Below are 26,322 nucleotides of genomic sequence, written 5' to 3' on the forward strand. Positions count from 1 at the left end.
ACTATACCGCGCGACAGAGTTGGCAGACAGTTGGACCGAGAAAGTTCTATGACGGCTGCGCCAAGGCCTTATGAAATGTTACGCCATTGCTTTTGACACTGAACTATAGTTAGTGAAGCAACAATTACCCCGCATGCTAGACATTTTGTCAAAAAGCTGGGTTCCACATTCGGCATTGGTATTGAAAACATACCAGGTTCTGCGGCTTCGCGAACATCGGATTCAGCATCTTCCGAGCCTATAGCAAGACGAGTTCAAGTGACTTTCCAAGATCCTATTTTTCAGCTGATGAAAGAGCAGCTTACTCGAGATTTTGGCTTTATTAAGCCGGGAGGGATGAAATGTGTTCAGCGGAAGATAATCCGGCCAGCATATGTTTGTATGAAATTTATAAAAGCAGTTGCGCCAAAATGAAAGTCGAGCATGATTTACCGATCAGGTTATATTATGAGCGTTTGTCACGCTTGTCGTTAATAACACCGGTGAATTTGGTTAGCTAAGAAATTCTGCTCTTCTGCAGTACGTAAACAAAACGGAGCCAATGCTGCACAATTAAAGAAAAAATTAAGGAGGCTGCCAATGGACCAATGAAAGGTGTTCTGGGGTATCCTGAAGAATATGGTAGTCTCCTCGGATTTTAATACATTTTCGATATCCTCAGCATTCGACGCTGGTGCTTGTATAGCTTTGAATGACACGTTCCATAAACTAATCGCGTGCGACAACGAGTATGGCTTCTAATGTCAATATTTTCAAGCTGTTGATTTGGAATCATCCATGGCGATAGTAATCTTATAATTACGTTGGGCGGGTTTAGTACGCCTTAACCACATTTCATCTTTGCGAAGCTGCGAGGCTATGTACCGTATAATTTTCTTCATATTTATGAGACGCCCGGTGCGGTAATCGCCTTTCAAATGCGTACACTTTATTGGCTCTAAGATTAGGCGTAATATGCTCGCAAAGATCGCGAGCGTTTTGAGGCATAATTGGTGGAAGTTAGTTATAGAAACATAGTCGCATAAAATCGCAGACATTTCATGTTTGCGAAAAAAGGAAAGCAAATCCCTTTAGAAAATGCCTAATCCTTTTTTTGTTTGTTTTCGTTTTGTTTAAGACGCTTTAGAAGACTGATTCAAAAGATATGTATGCCAAGACAAAGGGCTTCAATATGCCTTTTGCAAAGGCTACCAGATATTACTACATACATCTAATTGAAATCTGTATAAGACTTAGATGGAGGCTGTGCTGGGCGAAAACGATTTCCGGGTTGCCCTGGCAATGCTGCCTTTTGCTCGCCAACCAAGATCAAGAGATAAAAATAAAAGAGTAGTAAACTATCGCATTATGTCAAGCTTAGTGAACGAAACCTTTAGCCATTACTTACTTTGTTGTAGTGTCGTTCAGACCGATGGCTTTGTAGTGTGCGATCAATAATATGGAATATTGGTAGAAGTAAAGATCAATTGTCCAATGATGTAAGCGACCTCATTGCTTGGCAGTCAAATGTCTCGATACGTTATTGAATATCTTCGGCATGAACAGCCCGAGTTCAACGTAGATGAGAGCATATAGATTTTGTCAAGGAGTATTAGCAAAATGTAAACGGTACGATGTAATGTTAGCTCATTGAACTGTTGCTTGATCAAAGAATACGGAAGAAAGAAAAAAGTAGGAAAATGAACTGCAGATGTTGTTTTTCGTACCGTTTACTTTAAATCATATTCAATTTTATTAAAACATTTAATAAAACAACTCAATGTTTATTGTACAATTCTTTGTGCTTTCCGATAATGTTAAATTTGCTGTAGGTGCCAATAAATGGTTACAATTCAAAATGTTTACCATTCTTATGGCTTGCGTTGGAGCCGTTCTTCTTTTCTATATGCAAGAAGAAGAGGCATTTTGTGCCTTAAATATCTTAATAGTGGATAATGCAATGCATGGCTTATTTATAGAAGGATTTCCAAAATTGACACGATTTTTGGAACATCACGACCATATAATGTCAAAAATCATGCGTAAATTACATCAGCATTTTATAAAGCACAACGTCGACGCTATATTGTATTCAATTAAATGGTTTTTTGTAGTGTTTTTGGAAAGGGTATGGCCTAGAAACATGTATTTGTGAACATGTGAATAGTGTTAAATTTATTGTATTTAGATACCCTTCAGCTTAAGTTTACGTGTATGGGACATTTTTCTGCTGGAAGGTGATCGGGTCATTACGGCTATGGCAATAACAATATTGTACTTGCACAAAAATGAACTGTTACGCCTGATAGACATGGATTCTATTATTGAATATTTGCAAGTTAAATTGCACAAGAATTTTGGTTACAACGACGATTAGGTTGTTGAAGCTTTGGAGCGAGTAATGAAGAAGCTGAAAGATTTAAAACTTGATGTACCACCTCCTGCCAAAGTAAATAAATTCCCCACGAAACCATTGGAAGAATTTATTGAAGCCGATATTGAAAAGAAAATAGGGCGACGACGTTCGGAATATACGGGTACCGAAAAACAGGTTATTAATGATGTGATATTAAGGTAAGTACTAATGGCAGCTTCCTTCAAAATTTATTAAATTAATTGAAACCTATTTTTTTGATTACAATTGCAGACAAGAACAAAATGCAATTGAAGTACAATCTAATGTTTCTTACGAAACTTCAGAATGTGCTACGGCTGAGTTTATAACAAAAAAGTATGTCAAAGTTTTATATAGAATTCTGCATTTATAAGTAAGCCAAAAAATCTCATGTGCAAACACTATTATAAAAAGTATTAAAGAACTTATAAAAACTGGCAGTTTATTTTATAAAATTTTTGCATATATAGATTTTTGTTGTTAATGAATGTATATTAAACGTAAATTTTGCCAATATTATGAACATGACATGAACGATCACATTTTTCAATATTTATTGCAATTTAATCCACCACACAATACCTATAGGAGTTTACCAGATTTACTAGAATTCATGAAATATCCAACAAGCCATCCCCTTGCATCATGAGTAGTTGCAATATTTTCTTCGCACTACGCTCTTCTCATATGATGTCAATGTGACAACAAAACAATGAAGTTTATAGACATACTCTTTTTTCAAATCCATTGGAGAAATTATAATGACCATAAATTGATGCAAGTGCACTTAAAGAATATGAACACAATTGAGTAATTTCTCGTCGAAGTTTATGCAATAAATAGGGGTCAGTTGAAATACTAAACGACCGAATGTCATCACCTAACCTTGAAACAACTAACAGAATTACGACATCTTTCTAAAAAAAAAAAAGTAAAAAGGGTTGTAATACTGATGATATTATTAAATCAAATGTATGTTTATTATTGTTTCCGCGAGTCACTTATTGTGTGTAAAGTAAATCTGCCGCTAAGTAATTGGGGACAACTAGCTGAACTTTGAGATTAAAATTGCTTATTGAGTATTGCATTTGCTATTCATGAACCGCATCTCTCTCTTTATTTAAATTCCTTTTTGTAGTGTGTTATTAATTAATTGTCCTAGTATTAATTTTATTTGATATGCAACTTTCCGGTATAATTGCTTTTTGATTTTATCATTGTAAGACCCAATCAACTTTCTTGGTTAGAAGTGAATTAAATAGAAAGATTATATTATTGATATACATATAAAAAATGATGATGATACAATATAAAAAATTTCCTTTTTAAGTGTTTTTGTTGCGGTACTCTTAACAGAAATTGAAGTTGTAACTTAATTGCTTATAAGTGCTCAATAAGTGCTTATCGGGCTCATCAAGAAGACAGTCAGAGTACGGAAATCTTGTGGAAATTTGATTTTGGAACTTCCAAATTTAAAGTGAAAACATACACTCTACGCTTTGAGATGAAAACATTTGGAGAAGGTAACGTAGAACTCCTAATACATCCTTGTGACGAAATTGCGGTCACGGATATCGAAAACTGTACCCGTTTTGAGATTTGTGCCAAATTATCGGGAGGTAAAGGTGACGTTGCTTGGCAGCATAAACAGCTTTTTAGACAAAGCTTAAATTCCAAAAACTATCCCTTCGATTTACAAGTAGAACTTTTATAATACCATTAAATTCCAAAATGATGTAAGTTGAGTGCAATATCACGGTTTTGTGTATAACCGTATTCTATTATTCTATGATAAGGAAAAGAAAGAAAGAAAGAAAGAAAGAAAGAAAGAAAGAAAGAAAAACAAACAGTATTGTAGTTTAATATAAATCCTTTAAAATCTTATTTTATTCAATTTCAATTGAATTGATTAACCAATTCAAACCATTGACGCATTGCTTCACTTAAAACTAAAGGCAATTGATTAAGATCTCTTACGATCGCATAATAAGGATATGGGAAATCATCTAAATACGATTTTATATTAATTTTTTTATCAGGAAGCATTTCCATGGTTTGTATATCCAATATCGAATTCTTATTTTCCGGATTATCAATTATAATGTAAAGCAGAAATACACCCTGTAAACGCGCCAATTCTATTGAATTTTTAACCTGAAAAGCAATAATAGAATAGAATAGTAAAATTGGATACGTAATTTAGAATTATTTACAAACCTTGGTTTTTCCTTCGCTAAATATTAGCAAAAGATTCTCAAAGATACCATTATCTGAATTCGTACAACATTCCTCCGCTATAATGACTCGTATAAAATCTAAAAGTTCAGCAATTTTTGTTTTATCTTGTGAGTAGTTCAAAAGATTGACTAATTTTGCTCTATCGAAATGTTCCGTTTGATTCAGTAGGGTTTGCGGCCTCTCTCCAAACGATAGAACACTTAAACGTCCACGTTCGAATCAAGTTAACGCATGCGAAACTAAAGATATGGAGTATATAGAGTAGGTTGAGTTGCAGGCGTAAAGCGTATAAATTCGTTTAAAGACAATTTTGTTCGTTTTTAATTATCTTTTTATTTTTGCGCCATTATTTTTTATCTTCAAGCTTGCAATTCGGCGAGCTGAGTACATTACATTTGATATATGTCCATAATACAAGAATAAGATGTTCTATTATTAACACTAGAACTACCGACGATCAAAATAATTTGTCTCTTGAATTATCAAGACATTTACAACAAAAGACTAGCAATGTTTAATTTTTATGTATTTTTATTTTTATGGACAAAAATTGAATATAGTCTGAATAATAGAATAATAATAATAATAATAACAGAATAGCAAAAATTTATAAAATCAAAGCCATTGCTTGCAAGTTACAGTTATTTTAGCAGAACATTTACCACAGACTCGTTTATGGCATGTACCACAAATATTGTTCGTTTTATTATTAATTTACGTTTCATCGAAATATGCGTCTGGCTCCGTGACGATTTAGACGATGATATCTCTTCTGCTGGAACTGTAGATCGACCGGTTAGTTATTTGTAGTCAATTGCAAGTTCTTCGGATAACTGGAATAAAAAGTCTTTTGTTGAAATATTTTCTCCTATTGTTTCCTTATATAATGTCCAGGCATTTATTCCGCAAGGTCTAGGATATTCTAAAACACTTGTAATGCCTGCCTTCGGGATCCAGCTTTCACAGTATATTTCCGTGTCATTTGATCCGTAACATATACGCCAAATTTGGTATTGTTATAAAATGTAACTGTTCCAGGTAAACGTTTGCCATCCTTTTCAATTTTTACTGACTTATGTTTTGAACTGAGCATCTTTTTTGATTTTGCAAGTTTAGGTAGTTCTCTCTTTTTTTGTCTAATGGTGCCGACTAAGGAAGTTTTTTTATTTATTAATGACAAACTTGTAAAAAAATTGTCTGTTGTAACTGTTCTTCCGCAATCAATGCATGGATCTATAAGTTTTAGGACAACAAATTCACGGATAGTCTCATTTCGGCTTTTTCTAGGTAGGGAAATGCATTTACAACATATTTACCTTTTACATCCGACGCCAACCACAATTTTATGCCAAACTTATTCGGCTTGTTTGGCATGCACTCCGTAAATCTACATCTGGCTTTGGTCGGGAATAATTGCTCATCAACTGTAATGGTAGCATCTGGTTTATAACACATTTGACTGTTTTCAATGAATTTATTCCATACCTCTGAAACTAATGCAAATTTATATGTTTGCAATCTTTGACTTCTTTCATATTTTTCATCGAACCGAATTAGCCGAAGAATTTCGATAAATTTATTTCAGCTTATTGTCTCAGAAAAAAGTTTGGCATCCTATTTTTCGGACCATAAATATGAAAGTTTTAAGGTTTTTGCTTCGTGTGCACCACGAGCATATGAAATTGCTATAAACGAATTTAATTCCGTTCAATCAATGTTATTCAGAATTCGACGAGCTTCTGCTTCCATGCAAGTTTTTATATTAGTTTGGGGAAAAAGAAATCCATTATTTTTATATGAACTTCACGACTTTATTTAACATGCTTCGGATTGTCCGATTTGGGTCAAATATGCACCGTTTTGTTGTATGATTTATTGCCATTTTAAAGGTAATTTCAAAATGCCTCTCTAATAGAAGTCCTGGTCTCTATTTGCAAAAAACTCTAGTAGTCGATTTTCACAATCCTCCCTATATTCCAATTTTTTATCATTAAAGAAATTTTGCAATGCAAGAAAAAGATGATAATCGCTTGGTGCCAAGTCCGGACTGTATGCGGATGCATTAACACTTCCCAACCAAGCTCCCGAAGTTTCTGGCGAGTCACTGTAGATGTGTGTGGCCTAGCGTTGTCCTGGTGGAACACGACACCTCTCCTGTTGGCCAATTCTGGCCGTTTCTGGTTAATCGCTATCTTCAAACGGTCCAGTTGTTGGCAGTAGAGATCAGAATTTAGCGTTTGGCCATATGGAAGCAACTTATAATAAATAATCCCCTTCCAGTCCCACCAAATGCGTAGCAAAACCTTCCTGGCCGTTTGAGGTGCTTCACCGCTCTTTGACCACGATCGTTTTCGCACAGGGTTATCGTATGTGATCCATTTCTCATCTCCAGTCACCATCCGTTTAAGAAATGGGTCTATCTCATTCCGTTTGGCCAAGGCTTCGCAGACGGAAATTCGATCCATCATGTTTTTTTCTGTTAATTGGTGTGGCACCCAAACATCGAGCTTCTTTTTGAATCCAGCTTTGTGTAAATGGTTTAAAACTGTTTTATGGTCGATTTTTAGCTCCTGGGCGATGTTACGACTGCTAACATGCCGGTCAACTTCGATCATTTCTCCGATTTTATCGACATTTTCGACGACCGGCCTACCTGTGCGAGGTGCATCTTTAACATCAAAAATTCCTGAACGGAATCTACGAAACCAAAATTGCACATAATTGGCTGTTACAGTATCGGAACCATAAACACCATTCACAATTTTAGCCGCCTGGCTTGCATTTTCGCCTTTGTCAAAAAAAAACTATAAAATGTACCGAATTTTCTCTTTGTTCACTTCCATTTTTAACACGCTGTAACTCACAACTGAATGCACCAAACAAAAAACAGCAAAAGAATTTTTTTTACTGCGAAATGTCACCTTTCCAACGAGCATAAATATGAAATTGTTTGATCGATACTTTACGAGAAATCTATCAGTGCAGCCATCTACCGAAAAAATAATGGATTTCTTTCTCCCCAAACTAATAAGTCTCATAACACTATTGCAAAGTATCACAGAAAATGCTGTTCTTACACTACCTTTCATAATATGTTGTTTCGCGTATATCGTTGGACCTGGCATTTCTTTGAAAATGTTGTGTACTGGTATTCTTCCTGGTGTTGAACCTTCTTGTAGTTTTTTCCACATAGTGCCGTGAACAGATAAATCTGAATCTTGGTCCATTGCATGCATTTCTACTTTTTCTACGCAAACGCCGAATTACTCCATCTTCATTATCAGTATCGGATGACTCGCTTGGACATTCATTGTCTGTTGGAAGTTATTCATTTGTACTTTCAACCAGAACACTTTCATCATACTCTGTATCGGAACTATTTTCTTCTAAATTATTTATTTTATAAGTTTTTGAAAATGACTCATCTCGGTATATAAGTAGGTATACTGCATACAAATTTACAACAAAATTATAAAAAAAAAATATAACAATTTAACAAAATTAATTATTTGTATATCTTAGAAAAAGTCGTGCAAAATTTTCTGAAACAAAATGCATCTGAAATGAGTTATAATTATAAAAAACGTCAAACAAGCCATTTTGACCCCCCTTGGTAGTTTTAGGGTTAAAGCTTGTATGCCTAATAAAGAAAGCACAATTCGTGATTAACATCAACACATAATACGGGCTAAAAACCAAAAGGTAACAGTTAGAGAAAAAATGCTAGCATAAAAATTCAGTTTTACTTATTTATTGCGGCACATTTATTTGCAAGGGTCCTAATGCCGAGCTCAGACCGTACTATTGTCCTTGTTATGCCAAAAAAAGCATTTTGAAAATTTCTAAATTGTTTAAGTTGTACTAAGTACATTTTCGGCAGAAGGGCAATGCTAAGCCTAATATAAAACTGAAGTATACTGACGACAATGGACGTATTTTAAAGTTTGGAAGAAGCCTTTTGTCAATTAATCGATTTTAATTTTAATTGTTTGGTATTTTCGTATCGACGTTTAATATTATCTTGCTCGTCTATATTGTGAATTCTTCAATATTTATATTGTGAATTAAATTGTATATTCCTTGTGTACGTAGGAATCCTAAATTGTTATGAATTAAAATGATGTGTTTGATACAAGTATTCGTATCCGGCGACTTGATTGGGCATTCAAACCTTATCGAACCTGAATTTGTTAAATATACGTGACTTTTTTCGTCGACTTTATTGCATGTATATGACTTTTAGTCCAGGCTTAATAATAACAATACCATACATACATAATGTGTGACCAAACGCTTATTCCTATAAGTAACATATACATACGTGCACAAACATCGACGATTATTGTTATATCGTATTTTAGCACTGATATTTAAAAATGAATCACATCACTTCAAATATCGTAATTCAAAAATTTTTAGAGCGTAATCTTAAATATTTGTCTTTTGACAGAGCTGTTAAAAAAACCAATCAAAACGTGCGGAAGTGCTTGAGAACAATTACGTGTGCCCTAAGAAAATATCTACAATTTATAGCTGAGCTATTCTAACATGTGTGCTCCTTATTTATTAATAGCAAAGTCATAGGTAGAAATAAGAACAATTGATAACATAGCAACATATAAACACTTCCTTGCTGGTCCGCTCGTACGCAGAATACCACGAAGCTGTGGATGTGATTTTAGTGAAAAAAATTGAAAAGTAGTTTGTATCAAAATAATGAAGCTGTTAACATGCTTGTATTTGATGGCCTGGCTTGGCCTTGGTAAAGCCGAAGGAGATGAGAACAAAGGACCTAAAGTGACAGATAAGGTAATTTTCTAAAGTTTTCATATTTATCTAAAGAATGAAATATTTTTATTGTTTTCATGTTCAGGTTTTCTTTGATATTACAATAGATGGAGAACCGACTGGACGGATTGAAATCGGTTTATTTGGTAAAACAGTGCCAAAAACAGTTGAAAATTTCAAGCAACTGGCATCAAAACCTAAGGGTGAAGGGTAAGTATTATTAATATATTAAAAGTTCGGTAAAATAAAAAAAAATTAAGGTTATGACGTTGAGTGATTTTTTTTTCTAATGAAGCGATTAAAGCATTTATGTCACTTAGTTGATTTTTGTCCAAATTAGTATAAGACAATAATGTGTATAAACATATATAATCTGTGTGCGGTTTGGATATTTTAAAAGTATTTTTAATAATTGAAGAAGGATTTCATGTTTCTATCGCCAAATACAATAAGGAGTATCGGCTTTTGTTTTTCAAGACCACATGGTGCAAACTCCACGATTTTTCATAAAGGGCAAAATTGCATCTTACGGTGCAATAAAGTTACCAGAACTATGAAATTAATACTAAGTACCATTTCTTCACCTCTAAAATTTATTCCTAAGAGCAGGCTACAATTGTTAAAGTAACTTGAAATGGGCGTGGAATAAAGAAAGAGTGTTGAAATATTTTCATCAATAACGTACAAGCTAGAAATCCAAATTCGGGGCAAAATTTGGGACAAGTGCAAATAAATAAAATCCTTTTGGAGAGTTTGCGGACGCACCCACTAAACTTCTCATTTCATTTGCATATACATATATAGCAAAAGAACTCTTTGACCTTACATGAATTCCCCTTAAGCGAAATCAATATGTATACAGGTAGTGTGAACACGATAATAATTGGATGCATGGAAAATACAAATAAATAGAAAGAAAATCGTTCAAACTATTAAGCACAAAGCTTTTTGCGTTATCCTCTCAACAGGAAAGTTATAATTTCTTATTTTTTAGATATTTGGGCAGCAAATTCCATCGCGTCATTAAGGACTTTATGATACAAGGGGGTGACTTCACTAAAGGTGACGGCACTGGAGGTCGTTCTATATACGGCGAACGTTTTGCTGATGAAAATTTTAAATTGAAACATTATGGCGCAGGATGGTTGTCCATGGCCAATGCTGGAAAAGATACAAACGGTTCGCAATTCTTTATCACTACAAAGCAGACGTCCTGGTTAGATGGACGTCATGTGGTATTTGGTAAAATATTGTCCGGCATGGATGTGGTGCGAAAAATTGAAAATACACAAACAGACGGCCGCGATCGTCCCGCTAAAGACGTAGTCATAACGAATTGTGGCGCTTTATTAGTATCTGAGCCTTTCTCGGTTGCCAAAGCCGATGCGACAGAATAAATTCAAATGATTTTATAAATTAAATTAGAATCAACAGCGAATCATTTTTTAGGTTATTTTTCATATTTTTTCTAAAAAGTAATATAAAATGGGTTTTAAATATTCAATTATTAAAATGTTCAACAAATAGAAAGTTAAAGTTTTAAATAAATTAAATTGTTAAACGGCATTTACGCTTCCATTTAGAGGAAAACAAAGAACGATCGAGTTTCTTAGGGAAATGAAATCAAGAAAAAAATAATTAAAATACATATAATAACAAAAGAAATCTTTTAGTCCAAGTAGATCACGTTTATAATTGAATTAACAAAGAAAAGAAAGCAATAAATCGAAAAAAAAAAATAAATAAAATGAAAAAACCCGTAAATACAAATATATTCTTTCATTTTGAGCACGGCACGTTATGTCAATAACCCACGAGATAACAACAAACATGCGCTACATTCTACTTGTTAACTACTTGTTAATTGTTCAGTATGTATTCATTTTTCACATATGGCACAATGGAACCTGTTTATTGAATGCAATCAAGTTCAGTAAGCGGGCTGTATAAGAACCTATTGAATTTGTGTTCGCAAAAAACGGTCCTTTTTTCTTATGCCTAAATGTTATCTGCTTCTGACAACATATCTCTATATATCTTCATGATTTTGCCTATCGTTCTTTTCTTTTATACCTTACACCGTTTGTTGATGCGACGGTATATTAAGTTTGTAGGGATGTATGCTGCACCCAGAAAGATTTGAGACAGACCCACCTTTTTGTAATACCGAAAGCGATTCTGAATCGGTCTAAGCTTTTCTGTCCGTCTGTCCGTATGTGCTAAAAGGCTATTTAAAAGGTTCCAAATCGGAGATACTACTTCCTATTCACGCGTTATTTCGTTATTTGTTGTCATTCGTTCCTTTCTCGTGCTTATTCTACAGTTCGCAATTTTTGAGATATTTTGATGAAATTTGGTGCACCGATGTATTTTGTTCAATTCGCAAAGGCCGTTGAAAAGAGTTCGGATTGGACCACTATTTCGGTTATTTCCCATATAACGTCTCTTTTTTGAAAAGTAGTTATAGGAATAACTCTAGGTTGCTTGGGGTACGACATTTCATGATGAGCCGCGTCCCACTGCTGCATTTTGATTTGTTTCTGCTTATATTAATATATTAATATATTTGTCTAAACCAGGCATGAGCAACTGACCGTCGCATCCAGCCCGTGAGTTGATCGAGAGCCGGGCGGATGTATCTGCCAACAGGACCGGTTCTGCTGTGCAGCTATCAGCTATGAAATGTGTTTAGGTATTTATTTTGTTCATTAGGCTATAAAATTAGTGATTTGAAAACAATGATGCACAATGCCGTAGTTGGCTTTGTTTTGATCCTTCTGTGATACGAAAATTAAAACTGCCCCTTTGTAGAAAAAAGTTACCCCCGCCGGTCGACCCACTATTGAGATGAAAATTACATTAAAAACAAGTCAATAAACAGTCAAGGAAGGAAAATGAGTTAAGTCATTTCTATTTGAAACATTTTTTCAAAGGTCCTACCCGCGTAGACGAATATGAATCTTGAGGAAAGTTTAGCCAAATAAAGAGATATTTCTATGTTTGTAGTTTCATTTATTTCAACTAAGTGTCATCCAACGTGTAACTTGATTACAAATTTTATTAATGTCATAGTTTATTTAGACCCAAGATATAAATTGTAGGGCTTAAAAAATAGAATAAGCACTAGCAAATTGACCAAGTCTATCCGATGTTATAGTGTGTCAAAACTTCTTTTTTTCTATACGTATATAACGCGCCGAAGCTTCGAAAGCCCCATAAAGCATATAAATTCTCGGCCAGCTTGAAAACCGGCATGCACATAAGCATGTCTGTCTGTTCGTCTATCCATCTGTCTCTCTGACCAACTGTGTACTATCTGTGATAAATATTTTCCCGTACGCAAAAGAATTTGAAAGTGTCCATAACTGTTGAAAGGACACACCTACAACATTCGCACGCCCATGTGACAAAATGTTTTATTTTGAGAATAGAACAATTCTGCCGCGCCCGTTCTCTATTGGAGAGCGTGAATATATAGTTCCTTTAATTCGTTTGTCTTTTTTAGAATAACGCTGATGGGTATAAAAGATTCGGTCACGATCGAATACAATTTTCTTACTTATTGTTTGTATAGATTGTGTGTATTGATAATCAAGTATTTTACTGATATTACATTTTCCAAGTACTTTGAAGACGTCCATAAGATTAGACGGTCCGAAAGCAAGTGTTCGAACATCTGAAAGCTTTTCGCGTTCACAAAGTGAGATTTTGCCCGCAATTGTAAATTGGTTCAGTAGATTTTTTAAGGATATAATTGGTGTGTTGCAATATGATCAAGGCGGATTTTTCCCAAGCTTTCGGCCTTTGTCGACGTTGATCGAATGTAAAAATGAAACGGTTTTAGGATTAATATGCAGCACATGGGGTACTGTCAAGTTTTTTGCAATTTCATGCAAACAATCATCGAAGGAATGCGAAATGATAGTTCCGCCACCGAGAAACTCAAGTCAGAAATCGAACAAAACTACACAAAGATGCACTTGTTTAACCCAGCTACATCTATGTTGCTATCTGCCCTTTTCTTCAAACTCGCTTAGAATGTAAGTAAGCAATATTAATAGTATCCGGCAATAATTTATATACCGCAATATTTTATATAAATCCCCATGGCACGACATCAAGCGAAGATATAATATATATAATACTTGTTAAGCACGCCAGATGGCCTCGCAAACTTACGGTTCTCATCAGACGACGATAGTTTAAATAGTATTTTCGAAAAAATTCTTTACTTTTGCCGTTCTATACGAAAGCATATATAGCAACCTTGGCCGCTTCAAAAACTCGTTTGGCGACATGATTGTGAGAATCGGCTACATTAGCAGTGGTTATAATGAAGACGGACTACACTTTCAGCATGGAAACGTGTGTTAGAATTTCATCACAGCATTTCAATTCCGAAGAAGTGAATAGCGTTCGACTAAGCATTGGCAGTAACGGAGCATCAGCCAGAAAACAACCCAAAAGATAAGCTGAAGGTCTCACGATATCAAAATTTTGTTCTGGAAACTCAAAATATAGCGCAAATGTTCTCATTCAATAGGATAGGCTAAGAAATTAAATGAGAACCATTAAATACTCTGCAGTGGATCGAGGTGCTCCACTAGATACTCTGCAGTGGATCGAGGTGCTCCACTAGATGCTCTACAGCACGATACAGCCGTTATACGAGAAGGTAAGAATAGCGAATACTAAGTCTGTGTTCGAGTCTGAGTGTTTGGTCGGTATCGGCGTAACACTTAGCGACCGTGCACAACCACTGGGCTACGGCCGATTTCCTATCATTTTCTCTTTTCCCGCTTCTTTACGACGTCACCGTACTACTCGAACAGGGAAAATTCTCTGAGTGTTGTGTAAGATGAAAAAATCATATTTTTCTTAAATTTAAGAAGTTTTACTCTCAACTGTACTGTTCTGATATAAACATTATTACAATGATCGTTATCTCTGCGACGCTAAAACGACGATTGTTCTTGTTCTCATTCTCTCAAATTATTATGCTTATGTTCATGCTATCACGTATGTGTTATATATTTTTACGTTTTTCATTTCTAATGAATGAATAAATGAATGCTAACATAGTGGCAATAAAACTGAAAGTACTCCTGATATTCTCCAGAGTAAGTGAAATATAAATAATGTAAATAGTTAGTGTTTTGCGAATTGTGAAAATATAAGACCGAAGTAGTATCTCATACACAGCACATAAATTAAAAGAAAAAAAAATTTACAAATATTTTATTAAACAAAGAAAAGTTAAAAAAATTAATTAAAGTATAATAATATTTTATATATATTTCATATTAAAAATAATTAATAATAAGAATCACAAGAAATGTATAAACCGCAAAGAGCCCTGAGAAGAATTTTTCAAAGCAAACGTAAACTCTAGCGGCTTCTAGTGCAACTTGAACTTTTAGGTCGATCTTTGCGTATATACATTCATGTTTTTAAGTAAAAAGCAATAAAATTCTTTGAGTAATCTGTATTTCTTAGATGGCTCTATCACAGTTCCTGCCAACACATTTCACCATAATGGCGTTATTTCTTTGTTTTCGGATACATTGGACATGTAGTGCAAAAATTTTGGGTTTATTTCCTCACAGTAGTGAGAGTCATTTTGTTTTGATGCGGACGTTCATGTTGGAATTAGCCAGCAGAGACCACAATATAACTCTTTATACTGGTCATCGCTTGGATGAAAGATTAGAAAATCTTAAGGAATATATCATCGAACCGGAATACGAATTTTGGCAGGAAGGTATAGAGAACTTTACTGTTTTGTTATTGGAACCACCGCGCCACCGTAAAAGGTCAGAATTATGAGATTTCGTGTGAAACTTTTGCCACTTACGCACCGTAAAAAAGAGAAAAATTTTTAATTTTTGGGAGGGAGAGTTTGCCACGCACATGTGTCTGTTTTCAAAGTCAGCAAAATTGAAAACGTTAATTAACATAGATTAAAATTTTTAATTCAATTTTTAGATTGCTTTGTGATCATCTTTGCAACCGCCGTAGGGCCTTTTTCAGTCAAACTGGATTCAGTCGCTACGGGAGAAAAATACTATTGCCGCGGGCTCGTCTTGTGCCCTACTTTTGGCAAACACTACGAGTAAAAATATATTCACCATCCATTTGACCTAAATAGCACTCAAGAGAGTCGATAGCATCGATAGAGAACCGCAAGAGCAGCCGAGCAGGGAACAATCTGGAGCAATCGTAAACTAAAGACGGCTATAAAATCAGTTATTATGTTGAGTTTGGATTAAACACAAAATGATCATTGCGGTTACTGTAAAATCTCTAATACCACGGAAGCAGAATTTGTAGCGAAGTTATTAAAATCGTTTGATGATTACATACCAAATGAATCGAATAGTTACGGTGTCACTACTCTGTACGCTTAAAATCGCCAAATATTAAATACTGCCATTACTTTTTCAGAGCCCTCACGAGAAATACCATATAAACCCGTGTAAACACAATTTTTCAAGTCATTCTGGCAGTCTTTCAATTGTTGAACTTCTAAAGACCCTAATAACTAGCACAGAAGGGTTTCATATACATTTCTAATCCATATCCACATTGGAAATGTGTGCGCTTCGCCCCTTAAATTTTTTAAAATCAATCAATTTTTCCATCAATAAATTAAGGTGGATAGCAGATATCTCTTGAAAAATGTGCCTTTCCAAAAACCGAATTATTAAAAAACTTAATTTTCTTGCCTTCCATCTTTCTTATAAAGTGTCTTTATGCGTTTACTAGACGTTCTTGCATCCGCATGAGCAGCCGTAGTACACATTGTTCATTCAAGTCTTGTAAGTAAGTATTGAACAGACTAAACGTAAGCGACGCTTGCGATGACGACAAATAAGAATAACGAAGCTTTTATACATTGATCGGAAATGGCGGTCGGTTCTCAGTGCTAGTTCAATTTATACGTTTAAAATAATTAACGAATTACTTCTTCATTTTTCTTTAATTGTAGTTCAAAAGCAATCTGGTATTAAAGATAATGTTTTGGAGCTTAGTAGAGTGACTACAAATAGATTGGAAACATCTTTAGCTTCGGCGGGTTTTAATTTGATGGAATATTTCTTTTCCAATTATCAGGTTCAAAAACTTCTAAAGCTTCCCGCAGATGAATTCAACTATGATATCATAATAGTGGATTTATTTTACACGGAATCTTTAATGGCAATTGGTTCCTTTTTTGATGTGCCCACAATAGGTATAATAAGCTCAGACTTTCTCAACTATATGGATGATATTCAAGATAGTACAGTGCCAGCCGCATGTCTCCCTTATCCATGGAAACATTTGAATAAAAATTTCGGATTTTGGCAAAGATTAAATATATATCAATGTTTCAGCAAAAGAGAGACACTGAGGCGTAAACACTACGCTAAACAGGAAAAATTAATTAAAAAGTATTTTAATAAAAATGGCGCAAATACGACGTTGGCCTCAATTTCCAATCCACATGCTAACCTGGCTCTACTATTGGTGAACAATTACATACCTTTGGTTACTCCAAGACCTATGCTAACTAATATGATAGCGGTAGGAGGAATGCAAATACGAAGCCCTCGTGCGTTACCTTGGCATATAAAGCGTTTTTTGGATGAGTCACGTTCCGGTGTTATATACATGCATTTGGGTGATCACCATTTATGTTCTACTATACCAAAGGATCAGCTTCGAACATTCCTTAAGGCATTCAAAGCGCGTTCGGAAAGGATTCTTTGGACTTGTCATGACGTGGAAAGCTTACATGTAAGTATTAAGAATTGTAAACAAACATGTACGCTTTATTCTATATCCATTTCGAATCTAACCTATATATTATGGATTCAATTTAGGGATTACCGGACACCGTTTTATTGCAGCATATGGTGCCACAAACTGATATATTAGCCCATCCTCATGTTAAACTTTTCATCATGAGCGGTGATCTTTTTGGCTTACAAGAGGGCATTCTACGTATGACTCCAATGTTGGCCTTACCGTTATTTGAAAATGAGTTTAAAAATAGTGAGTTGGTGGAAAAACTGAAAATTGGTGTACGTCTGGATTACGTGAACATGACAACGGAGTCTTTACAATGGGCTTTAAAAACAATTATTGGCAATGAAGATTTCGTGCTTAATATTAGAAACGTATCAAAAATGTTTCGCGATCGTCCTTTAGGCGGTTTGGCCACCGCCATATTTTGGTTAGATTATATATTACAATATGGCGCAACGCCACTTCATAGTCCAATGGTTATTATACCTTTAAAAGAATTGCATCTTCAAGACTTGTTCGTATATTACTTTGTTTTGGCTATAGTGATAATAAGCGTGATAGCGTTGGTGGTGTGGTATGCCGGTAAAATATTATGGAAAAAACATCAAACTCGGAAAATATTTTCAAAACTGAACTAAATTTGATCCAGCTAATATATTTAATATCTTACTCTAAAAGTGGAAGAATAAGAAATATTTTTTTGAAAGGTTATGTTTAAAAAAAAGCACAAACAATACAATGGACTGCGGCCCAACATTAAAAAACACAGCACCACTTTGCTTAAAACAGTTATTCATAAAACGACTTTTCAAAATAAATCATCTGATTTGAACAATGTGCAATGTGCAAGAAGCTGATGTACTATCAAAGTGTCTCGACAATTGCGATTTGTGTTTTGAACACTAGAATGGGACAGACAAGAAGCAGTAGAAGATGCATCAATCTCAAATCCTCCTGGCTATCCGCAAAATTTTAATACAAGTGGTGCAATAAGTAAAGCAATTTTATTAAAGTCCACAAAAGTGTATCTTGATTAGTTTAAGATTTTGGGTCTATTTTTAGCTATACCTATCTGTAAGTATCTGCATCCGTTCCTTCGCTCTCTTTTTTGCTATATTACCATCTGCTGTTATAATTTAAGTTCACAAAGATTAAGATTGGCTTAGTCCATCTCTGTTCAACATACCAAAAAAAAAAAAAAAAAAAAAAGATAGAAAGATAAAAGTTGATATGCATACCCACATACAAACTGGACGTAATCCGCCTATGAACGTCCTTATAATGAGCAAAGTTAGTAATGAACGTTTTAATATTTCGTGCCTCCAAATTTGTATAAAAAATAATTTTTCTAAAATACCTAGAATTATTGTGTCATTTTGGCATTTTTCAATATTTGAGCGACAAAAAAATTGTTACAAAGCATGTAAAGGTACAAAATTTGTTGGTGACTTTTATTTAGCTGCAAAGACTTTTACGTACCTATTTTTTCTGCCAAGTCTGGTTTTGGAAATATACCTATTGCTATCAACGTACATCAATCTGACTTATCATTTTTGGGGAATCGCCATAACCGTAAAATTAAGGCACGAGGCTTAAATTCGAGCAAAAACATTCCTTGATCGATTATGAACATAAAGAATGTAATCCGATTATGATTATTTTTGAATCAACACGAATACCTAGATAACTGATCGCTGATATATTTTTATGTGATCGAAAGTTATAGATGAAGATATGACTAAAATCTACCCGTTGCTGCATCAAACAAGTCGTACGCTATGTCAAACTCCTCGTTTACAAAGCCTTTTGGCCACGCCGGATTTAGATATTTTGATTTGTACAGCAAGTTATTCTTCGTATCTTTGGCCACTAGCACTCCATTTATTACCTCGCAAAATTTTCCTTCGCAATTTAAGAATGCTGAAGGTTGGTTGTATATTTATTTTTGGCCACGATGCCCGGGGCGGTTAAATTTAATTTCGCTCAACGCGGAAAGCACCCGTTTAAGAAGCAATTTATTAGTATGCGATACGGATCAAAAAAAATTGGCCGTAGATAAAAACTAACTAAATTGTTTCTTGCATTAAAATAATAAATTAAAATTAAAATATCTGTGTATCTAACCACTATTCATTATTAAAAAACTAAACAAAACAACAACATTTCAATATTTTTTTGTTTTAATTACTTTCTATATTGTAAGGGTATAGCAAGTTTGTTTGGATATATGCAAGAACGATATGAAAATGAGAAAGAATCACTTTTGTCATGCCAAGCGATTCAGAATTATTTTCTGAATAGATTTAGACTGTCTTAATATTTATTAAAGGGCAACTGGCCCTAGTGAGTGTTTGTCCGTGTGTCCGTCTTATTTTGTTGTATTCAATCTTGGTACAATTTGAGGTGGGTCTCTCATAAGTTCTTCTGGGTGTTACGACCGTCCACATAAACTCGGTATACTCTACACCATGACTGGTGAACAAAAAGAAAGTTGCAGAAAGATGACAAGATGAGGTTGTTTCCTAAATCTCTTATTAATAACTATACATTTCACTCAGTGTACCACTTGATACGTTTCGCCTGTTTAATCGTATTATTGTCTACACTGGTTCGATTATCCGATAATTTCTTATATTTATTAACTAACGATGCTAGATCATCTTTCTCCACTTTGTAGCCTTGTTTCGGTCTGACTTTATTTTCACGCGCCTGTTTAATGCGTTCCTGTTTAGTTTTCTTTTTTTCATTTCTCACTCGCTGCCTATGCGTTTCAGATTGTTCTTTAATCTTTTTGAGGGAACGCAATGAAGTTTCCGCCATAGCTGTGACCAACGAACTTTTTGCCCACTTGCAGACTCTTAGGGCCTGTTTTTAAAAACGATTTTTTGCTTAACTTTCCATGCTGTATGATCTTCTTATGGATAAACGTGAGGTGGAGTTAAAACTGCAGCCCTCGTCACTGGTTTTTTTTTTGGCTATAAAAAAAAAAATTTATTATTAAATAGAGTTAATAAAGAAAATTATAAATCTTACTCTTTTCTGGTACCGATGACATTTTTATTTAAAATGACGCTCGTTTCGAGCGTTGTATTGAGCGTTGTTGTTGTTCGTACCAGTTGAATTTGAAAATTGTGTTTGAAAAAGAAAACAGCTGGCGAATTATCGGCTTTGGTTAATGGAAAAACTTTCGGAAATAAATCTATTAACTAGGAACATAGAGGCAACTTGAGCATTCAATCAAGTGGCAAAAGAGACAAAATTTCCAATGAACTAAAAAGGCTCTTGCAACAAGCTAACAAAGCACAGAGTCACTTATAAATGGTTGAGTGCCCAACTAACAACTTAAATGTTAACGCCAATCTTAAATGCCGAACTTAAGATTCAACTCTGTGAAATTATCTAACGGACCAAATTATCTAACAAAATTAGCAAAAGCCGTCGGCAAAACAAAGGAAAACTTTGGGATATTTAGTAACTAATGTTTATTTCTTTATAATGATGCCATGAAGCGAATGAGGGATTATCAAACTGAAATGATGGATTTTATTATAGAAGAAAAGAAGCGTCAGCTGCAAAAAGATCCCGTTACAGATATTCGAAAACTGAAATCTCATCGACTGAATATATAAATAAATATAATAATAATAATAATAATATATAAATAAATATATAAAAACTTAAATGTTTTTTTTAGTGTGATTGTTCGAATCAAAAACTCTTTTGTATGGAATTTGTATTTTCTCAATTATATAGAATTTGTGTACGGAAATTATTGAGTACGAATGAATATACATTTAGGATGTTTAGTATCTAATGTTTTTTTATTTTTTATTAATAAATCTATGTTTTCATATAAAATTTCTTAATTTCTTCACTTTTACAAGTTAGCCTAAAATTAGACCGCCATAATTTTTAAACAAAGCCCTCGCTAAATTCCCTGTTAAAAGGCAAAGTACAGAGTTTCTTCTAAAAAATAGTCTAAAAATGACAGCTCTGTTAAATGGTTAAAAGTCCAACTTGACAAAATAAAATGGTCGGAAGCAATCAGGAAACTGTTAAAACCATTAAAAAGAATAACAATTTCTTTTGTATACATATATATATACTTTTATATATATTAATAAAGCTATTTTAAGCATATAATAAAACTATTATATAAATAAAGCTATTTATATTTAAATATAAATTATATAAATTAATATGAAAGGTCAGTTTGAATTTCTCAATGACAAATCAAAGCGGTCGAAAAAGTGTTTGTTGCTATAAGCTCCAACTAGACGATGGGTTATATAAAGTAGTATTTATTTCTTTGAATTAGTATGTAGTAGTAGTAATAGATAGCCGCCACTTATCTTTTTCCATTTCCTGAACTGGTAATTTTTTGTTTTCAACTGTTTACAACTGTTTAAGACTGCTTAAGACTGTTTAAGACTTATAAGATGGCTAATTGCGCAACAAATGAATAATTCGGCTTGCGATTAAATTGTTGAGTATAAATAGAAAAGAATTCGGCTTGCGATTAAAATAATTAGGCTTGCGATTAAATTAAAAAACTTTTCCATTTTCAGCAATAATATACCATTAAAAAGAATAACAATTTCTTTTATATATATATATATATTAGTTTGAGGAAAAAGAAATGCATTATATTTTCGGTAGATGGTTGCACTGATAGATTTCTCGTAATGTAGCGATCAAACAATTTCTGATACTGTACATTTACATACTGTACATTTCGCAGTAAAAAAAATTGTTTTGCTGTTTTTTGTTTGGTGCATTCAGTTGTGAGTTACAGCGTGTTAAAAATAGAAGTGAACAAAGAGAAAATTCGGTACATTTTACAGTTTTTCTTTGACAAAGGCGAAAATGCAAGCCAGGCGGCTAAAATTGTGAATGGTGTTTATGGTTCCTATACTGTAACAGCCAATTATGTGCAATTTTGGTTTCGTAGATTCCGTTCAGGAATTTTTGATGTTAAAGATGCACCATACCAGAAACGGCCAGAATTGGCCAACAGGAGAGGTGTCGTGTTCCACCAGGACAACGCTAGGCCACACACATCTACAGTGACTCGCCAGAAACTTCGGGAGCTTGGTTGGGAAGTTTTAATGCATCCGCCATACAGTCCGGACTTAGCACCAAGCGATTATCATCTTTTTCGTGCATTGCAAAATTTCTTTAATGATAAAAAATTGGAATCTAGGGAGGATTGTGAAAATCGACTACTACAGTTTTTTGCAAATAGAGACCAGGACTTCTATGAGAGAGGCATTTTGAAATTACCTTTAAAGTGGCAACAAATCATACAACAAAACGGTGCATATTTGACCCAAATCGGACAATCCGAAGCATGTTAAATAAAGTCCTGAAGTGAATAAAAAAATAATGGATTTCTTTTTCCCCAAACTAATATATATATATATATTTGTTTTTATTTTTTTTACGTATTCTTATTCTTATCTCAAAAAGGAAATATTAATAACTGAATTCTTATGTGGAATGAAAAACCTATAACAATATAAGTATTTGAATAGCAAAAAGATACAAGAAACCTTTTTTTAACCAAGGATAAAAAAAACACAACCAAATGTCATCAATTAAATAAAATGTGAAAGAATAGCAAAACTAATTTAAACTTGCATGGAGTTGAAGAGCTTTGAAGCATATGTGTACATAGATATTTTTATATATAATATAATAGATAAAATATAATAAAATAATTATTTCTCGCTTCTTTAGTGTATATTATCCGGCCAATTAGTATTTATAGCGATAGATGGCCACACCAGCAACGCCAATGAGTTCAATAAGAAAAAAGCATAAGAAATAAAGACAAACAATATCGTGCTGTCAGTTAACAGATGTATATAAAAGAAGTTGCAAAAGCTGCCGATCGACAAGCCTTCTACTGCTATATTTTGTCCAACCATAAGGTAGCAAAAAAGTGAACCACAACGAACACTAAATTCATTTAAACGTTGAATTATTTGAGCGTTATCGTTTGAAAGAAGACAATGGGAAAAGTTTAATAACTGATTTGTACAAAATTCTAAGGCTGCATCAATAATTGGTAGATAATGTTTTGATTCTTTCTTTAGGCGTTCCAATAACGCGCTATTGGACAACTCATCTCGATTTACGAATAGAGAAAATGCTCCGAAAACTAGTTCCGCAAGTAGTTCAATATTATTCTCGCTTACGCCACTTGAACACACGATAATGGTAATACTGCCGTTGAAATCCTTCCATAGATAAGCCCAACTTTCCGCTTAAATAGTGTAAAGAGACAAGCCCAACGATTTAAAAAACACATGAGATCCATTTAGGGAAGCTAAAGTGGAAAAAGCCAACTGCGAATAAAGCAAACTGTAAAGATCTCACATTGTTACATTCGCCCTTTTTACGGGTGAGAAGGAGCAGACCACCGTTATTCGTTAGACATATCAAATAAATAGACATTTTCAAATAGTACTTGTTCCTTACATCTATTTAAAATTTATTGAGCAATCTATGCCCACTTACATAAACCTGTGGCAAATTGCCATCGAAGCCAATCTTAGGGCGGTAATTATCATCGGATCAGTTGGGTGGACCAATTGCTTTCGGCAATAAGTCTTGCAGTTCAATGTCTTCAAAATTTTTTGGCCCTCCAGACAGTATAAACCAAAATCGACAATTCGGATATAATGGAGCAGCATCACCATAAATCTCTGAAAGTGTTTGATGGACTTCAGCAGCAGGAAATGCAATTTTGAACATTCTACGACTAGCGTCTCTCAATAATAGTAAATTGAAAACTGCTATTTTAGACAAAAAAAGATCGAAATCATCGAATTTAACCGTTATGTATACTGATAATTCCCATTGTTTTATCATTTTACCTATGGATGTCGCTGGCCAATATTAACAAAAGGTCCTATATCGTTAGATTTATCTAGAAGAGATAGTGTCAAGGGATTTACGTGATTATTCGACCTAACAAGATATTTTGAAAAAAGGCTTCGAATTAATTTTTTTGCTGGCAGTGCAATTATAGTATAAAAACACCTGATCTATAAACACTTTGTAGAATCTATTCTGATCATAATTCATGCAATTAAACAAACAAAAAATGGCGCCTGCAGTTGTGTTCTTTTTTAAGGTTTGGCAAATTGGTCAGTTGCAAATTAAGTTGTCACGTTACCGTTTCTGTATGAGTGTATCTAAACAAGGAAATGTTAAATGAGTGCGAGTGAATAAACTGTAGCTTTTGCAATTAGCAGAGAATTTAGCGACGGAATCTAGCGACGGCTCTGCAATTAGCAGAGAACTGAAATACTGCTTTTGAAGTCAATAGCAAGTTTTTTTGTGATTTAAGTTAATAAAAAATGTTGTTTCTTTTAATTGTTTCGAAATTAAAGAATTAATATAAAAGTGTTAATACTACTTGCTCTGAATTATAAACGCTATAACCACACATTTTTAACGTGAAGGCTTGCACAAATTTCTCATTGTTTAATTGCTGTTAAAAGAATAAAATTTGTTTTGAAGATAGGTTACAAAATGAAGTTGACCATTGGAAGAATCAAATACAAGTGGCGCTTAATGAAATTAATAAGCTTAGGTTCGTTTGAGTGAAGATAGAGATAAATAAATTCATGGAATGAATAATGATACTTTTGCACCACTGTATCAACAAATAGGCAGCAGGTACGATATTTAATATGTCAACATATATTCGTGGATGTTTCGTTGTTACTATAAAGATTTCTTGTTTGCTATTTATAGCCAAGTTCTCTTGGAGAATAATGTAACCGGTACCGTTAATACAGTTTTTCGTTCATATTTAAAATTGGAAACACGTGTAAAGACGTAAACCCTGTTAGAAATGGCAAAAGCAAAACCTCGACTAAAGGATGTCATGCACACGACGGCCTACGTCGGCTAAGTTTTCCTGTTGTATACTGGCGATGTTCGCTTTCTCGAACAAAAGATATTGTATTTTTGTAAAAAAATATTTGTTTTGTTATGAAAACAACCAATTTCATAATAGCATCTGCTCTCTACACAGAAGCGGACCTCACTTTGACAGTAACGAACCGTTGCAATTTATTCAAGGCAACTCTGTCCTCTCTCCATTCTCCACACATGATACTTTTTTTATGAACCATGTAAAGGAGTAAAAAAAGTGAAAAATTTCTAAATGTTTGCTGCTGTCTTTATTTATTTAATGTGCTCTGAGAAAACAGTTCGTGATTAATTAAGAAAAATTTACATTTTCACCATGGTTATGTCTCCTGATGTTAAGGAAAGACTAGAAATTGTTTATGATGTAGCGAAGACTACATTCCATTGGGGTTTTATTCCTCTGGTTCTATATCTTGGTAAATATATTTTCAAGAATAAAAAGATGTCAAGTCTGGAAAGTATTTTAATTAAATACATATATTGCAGGATTCCGAAAAGGAGCTGAACCTGGTATGCCGCCTTTATCCATTTTGAGTTTGTTATGGCAATGAATGTATTTAGGAAAACCGGTGAATAATTTCAAATTTTAGCGTGTTATTTACATTTAATAAAACATTTAATATAATGATTATAAAAAGATTTAATATGAATCTACATTTTTCTTACAAACGCATTAAAGATTATGAGATAAGACAGCTTCGGGTAATTCAACGTGTGCAAGTTGCAATATCATATAGGTATCATATAGGTTATGGGCAGTTCTGATATAATTTGTCGGCAAGTTGATTTTTAATATTTCTCTGATATGGAATAAGTATAAACTAAACCAATGAAACATGGCTTATAGTTGTTAATTCCCTAAACTAGACTTTCAATGTTAGGAAGTTATGACACTGTAAATAATGAATTAAGATTAAAATAAAGTAAATTTTGGCTGAAATAAGATTATTTTAGAGATAAATTTAACTAAAATCAAGTGTGAGAAATAATAAACTCATTGTGGAATTGCACTAATGAAATTTTCGGAAACAGACCCATGAAAAACTAACTGTCGTAAAACTGTATTCTGCCAAATCGTAATTTTCATTCAAAACAATGAATACAAATGCTGTTTTATCATTTATTTAATATTTGTTACTAAAACAACTAAATCAAGGCAACTGATTAGGATGGATTTTATACGGACA

At 33.8% G+C, this 26,322-nt stretch overlaps 4 protein-coding genes and 1 pseudogene across 5 annotated transcripts; 4 read left to right on the forward strand and 1 right to left on the reverse strand.

The window, feature by feature from the left end:
- Positions 1–1,759: 1,759 nt before the first annotated feature.
- On the forward strand, positions 1,760–4,088 carry LOC119641310 (ecotropic viral integration site 5 protein homolog). The gene is given in 4 exon segments (XM_038039898.1): positions 1,760–2,107; positions 2,168–2,553; positions 2,627–2,710; positions 3,773–4,088. Coding segments are annotated over 4 exon segments (1,134 nt in total).
- A 4,986-nt stretch (positions 4,089–9,074) lies between these two features.
- Positions 9,075–10,831, forward strand: LOC119641174 (peptidyl-prolyl cis-trans isomerase 5). Its single transcript, XM_038039692.1, has 3 exons — positions 9,075–9,421; positions 9,486–9,610; positions 10,395–10,831. Exons 1-3 carry the CDS (start codon positions 9,329–9,331, stop codon positions 10,795–10,797), a joined length of 621 nt encoding a protein of 206 aa, XP_037895620.1. The 5' UTR covers positions 9,075–9,328; the 3' UTR covers positions 10,798–10,831.
- A 2,236-nt stretch (positions 10,832–13,067) lies between these two features.
- LOC119641237 (UDP-glycosyltransferase UGT4) lies at positions 13,068–17,847 on the forward strand. 2 transcript variants are annotated; one of them, XM_038039805.1, is made up of 5 exons: positions 13,068–13,440; positions 13,528–14,075; positions 14,897–15,161; positions 16,389–17,176; positions 17,263–17,847. In XM_038039805.1, exons 2-5 carry the CDS (start codon positions 14,040–14,042, stop codon positions 17,824–17,826), a joined length of 1,653 nt encoding a protein of 550 aa, XP_037895733.1. In that variant the 5' UTR covers positions 13,068–13,440; positions 13,528–14,039; the 3' UTR covers positions 17,827–17,847. The 2 variants fall into 2 exon arrangements, with proteins under 2 accessions (XP_037895733.1, XP_037895732.1); XM_038039804.1 differs by having other exon boundaries at positions 13,068–14,075.
- A 5,076-nt stretch (positions 17,848–22,923) lies between these two features.
- LOC119641311 lies at positions 22,924–23,647 on the reverse strand (annotated as a pseudogene).
- A 1,738-nt stretch (positions 23,648–25,385) lies between these two features.
- On the forward strand, positions 25,386–26,031 carry LOC119641319 (mitochondrial import receptor subunit TOM7 homolog). Its single transcript, XM_038039906.1, has 2 exons — positions 25,386–25,551; positions 25,622–26,031. The coding sequence occupies exons 1-2, from the start codon at positions 25,452–25,454 to the stop codon at positions 25,684–25,686; spliced, it is 165 nt and encodes a 54-aa protein (XP_037895834.1). The 5' UTR covers positions 25,386–25,451; the 3' UTR covers positions 25,687–26,031.
- The last annotated feature ends 291 nt before the right edge of the window (positions 26,032–26,322 follow it).

The sequence above is a fragment of the Glossina fuscipes genome, unplaced genomic scaffold (genome assembly GCF_014805625.2).
Source record: "Glossina fuscipes isolate IAEA_lab_2018 unplaced genomic scaffold, Yale_Gfus_2 147, whole genome shotgun sequence".
NCBI classification, from domain to species: Eukaryota; Metazoa; Arthropoda; class Insecta; order Diptera; family Glossinidae; genus Glossina; species Glossina fuscipes.